This window comes from Miniopterus natalensis, chromosome 12 (assembly GCF_054644295.1).
Source record: "Miniopterus natalensis isolate mMinNat1 chromosome 12, mMinNat1.hap1, whole genome shotgun sequence".
NCBI classification, from domain to species: Eukaryota; Metazoa; Chordata; class Mammalia; order Chiroptera; family Miniopteridae; genus Miniopterus; species Miniopterus natalensis.
In genome coordinates this window covers 74560883-74563874 of record NC_142092.1, presented here as the reverse complement: position 1 = coordinate 74563874, position 2992 = coordinate 74560883, and the positions used below count along the sequence as shown (strand labels likewise).

The 2992-nt window shown below is 61.6% G+C and overlaps 1 protein-coding gene across 1 annotated transcript; it reads left to right on the top strand.

The window, feature by feature from the left end:
* The first annotated feature begins 258 nt into the window (after positions 1-258).
* TMEM250 (transmembrane protein 250) lies at positions 259-2721 on the top strand. The gene has a single exon (XM_016211800.2). The coding sequence runs from the start codon at positions 432-434 to the stop codon at positions 906-908; it is 477 nt and encodes a 158-aa protein (XP_016067286.2). The 5' UTR covers positions 259-431; the 3' UTR covers positions 909-2721.
* Positions 2722-2992: the final 271 nt, after the last annotated feature.

The window sequence follows — 2992 nt, the reverse complement described above, 5'->3', positions numbered from 1 at the left end:
AGAGCTCAGGGTGTCGAGTTGCTGAAGTGGACTCCGTGTGGTCCCCGTGGGCACCCGCCCTGGCCCTGCCGTGGGTGCCATCGAGGGACTTTTAGAGGCCCTGCATAGAGGGGCTCAGATAAAAGCGAGGGGTGAGCGCAGTGACGCGGCCCGGCCAGGCCCGCGGAGGGCGAGGTGAGCAGGGCCCCTGCCGGCCCCCTCGGTTCCAGCCTGGCTGCGTCCAGGGGCCCCGGCCCGGCCCGCTCCCCAGCCACTGGCGGAATTAGCGCTTTTGGTTTCTTTGAAGTGCCCTCGTTAGCGCCTGCGGCAGACCCGCCATCCCGGGCTCGGTTTCGCGCGGCGCGGGGGGCTGACCCGGCTCCTCTGCTTGTCCCCCTGCAGGCCCAGGCCTCCCCCGGGGCTCAGCGGCGGGCTCCCAGGCCGAGGCGCCCATGACGCGGACCAGCGCCCGGACCCCGCCTCTGCCGCGAGCTAGCGCCCGGGCCCCGATGCCGGTCATGCCCATCCCGCGGCGGGTGCGCTCCTTCCACGGCCCGCACACCACCTGCCTGCACGCGGCCTGCGGGCCCGCGCGCACCTCGCGCCTGGCGCGCACCAAGTACAACAACTTCGACGTGTACGTGCGCGCGCGCTGGCTCTACGGCTTCATCCGCTTCCTGCTCTACTTCAGCTGCAGCCTGTTCACGGCCGCGCTGTGGGGCGCGCTGGCCGCGCTCTTCTGCCTGCAGTACCTGGGCGTGCGCGCGCTGCTGCGCTTCCAGCTCAAGCTGTCGGTGCTGCTGCTGCTGCTGGGCCGCCGGCGCGTGGACTTCCGCCTGCTCAACGAGCTGCTGGTCTACGGCATCCACGTGACCATGCTGCTGGTCGGGGGCCTGGGCTGGTGCTTCATGGTCTTCGTGGACATGTGAGCGCCGGTCTGCGCCGGGCTCGGTTGCTGCCACCCGCGGGCCGATGCCGGCGGCCGGGCGTCTTGGCGGGTAGGTCAGGGCCTTGTCCTTCACGCTCCATCCCACAGCCAGGTCCCTGTCCGGGAGAGCGAGGGGCTGAGACTGACGTCGACGGGTCGCCGCGCCCTCCAGCCTGGGGGTTTTCTCCTCACCCTGCGTGTGCGTTCAGGTGCGGTCACCCCTTGGCCATCGCCCTGTGGTTCCAGCCCATGCTTTTCCAGCCCTGTCGTGGGCTGGCCATCGGTCCAGTCAGTACTTGGAGAGCCTCTGTGTCCCTGTCCGTTCTCCAGGACACTGGCATCACCCGTGGTGTAGGGGGTCCCCCCAAGGGATGTGTTGCCCAGGAGCAAATCTGGAGGGGGCTCCTCCTGGCTGCGCACCCCTGGCCCCTGACCCAGCCTTAGGGAAGCATCAGGCTCCACTCACCACACTGCCACAAAGCTGTCCACTCTGCCCTGGGCCACCCGGTCTGGCACAGCCCACAGACCTTCATCCGCCTGGCACCCTGGGATGTGTTAGGGTCTTGAGTCCCGGGCCAGTCTTCAGGGTCACCTTGGTTTGTGCAGGCACAGTCCAGCAGGGAGTCACGGCCTGGACAGGGCCATAGATCAGGGGCCTGGCCCAGGGCAGACCCTCCTTCCTCCTGGGCAGGTCTGTGGGGAATGTCAAGCCTCTTCACATGTGGATTTCTGGGGAGGCAGCTCAATCTCTCTCTGGCTTTGGGGGTGCTTTTAGTTTCTCTTTGAGAGGACACCCAGAATTGAGACTTACGTGTCTGGAACAGATGTTGAAGGTCTGGAGAGGCGCTCTGATTGTGCACATGAAACATGGGCCCACCCTTTGTTTAAAAGCACCTCTTAGAGTCAAAGGCGTGGCACAGGACTAGATCTCCAGGCCAGGGACTTGGTTGTCCCTTTGTTCCTGCCTCAGGGGCCATTAGAGCAGCTAGGGGGTAAAAAGCAAAAGTGAATGTCGACAGGGACTGTGGCCAGGAAAGAACAAAGGGCCGGTGGTCCTGGGGGACTATTGGTCACAGAGAACACATTCCAGAGGGCCAGCGTCTTGTCCAGACCCCTTGCTCTGGCCTTCTGCAGCAGGGGGACAGGGTGGCCGTGTTATTTAATGGCCGCCAGGGGCCTCCTCTGCAAGTGAGAGGGAGCTCTGAGTAATTATGCTCAGACAACAGGCAGAGACAGGACAGGACATGGGGCCAATGCTGCTTTGCCCCAAGTTGTCCCCACACCCTCTGGTTGTGGGTAGTTGCCCCTTTGACCCTGCCTGGCCGCAGGCCAGTGGCCAAGGGGACTGTCATGACAGTTGTGTGCCACTGGAAGAAAACCCAAATCAGGTAGAGAAAGCAAAAAGCACTTGGCTATAACCGAGCCCTTCAGTCTGTAGCCAGCTCTGGACGATTGTCAGCCCCAGGTTGATGGGAAGACTCCTTGAAGGGAGGTGCTCAAGGAGCTGACCCGAGGAGCCCCAATCCTCAGCGCTACAGAGAATCTTTTGCACTAAATCATGCTGTTTCCTAAAAGCTTTGTTTTGTGTTAATTAACTCACCTGGCTCAGACCCTTTGAAGCCTCCTGACTGAGGTGGACGGAGTCCACACCTTAGGGGTGGCGGGGAGGGGGTCTGGCCGTGGGTCGCCTGGAATGTCTGCGTGGCAGTACTGGGAGTTGACACGCTCAACATGTAGCTGCTCGGGGTCTTGAGTGCCTGTGAACTTCTTTATGAAAAGAGCCACCTGCATTAAACTTATTTTTTTAATGTGTTGACGGAGTGATTGCGGGCTCAAAAAGTTTATTTCTTTAAAGAATATTAACAGCCAAAACCAAGTAAAATTGGGCATGTTTTATGCAGTCATTTGCAATGCTGGGAATGGGGTAAGGGTTATGGGCTGCAGGGGGCTCCTTTGACCTTGGCCAGGGGTTTTGCCATGGGAGCCTGCCCCGCAGCTTTGCTGGAGATGCACTGAGATTTGTCAGCTGCCCGAGTGGGCCTGACGGGGTCACCAGGGCAGGATTCCACCAGCAGATGAGTAAGA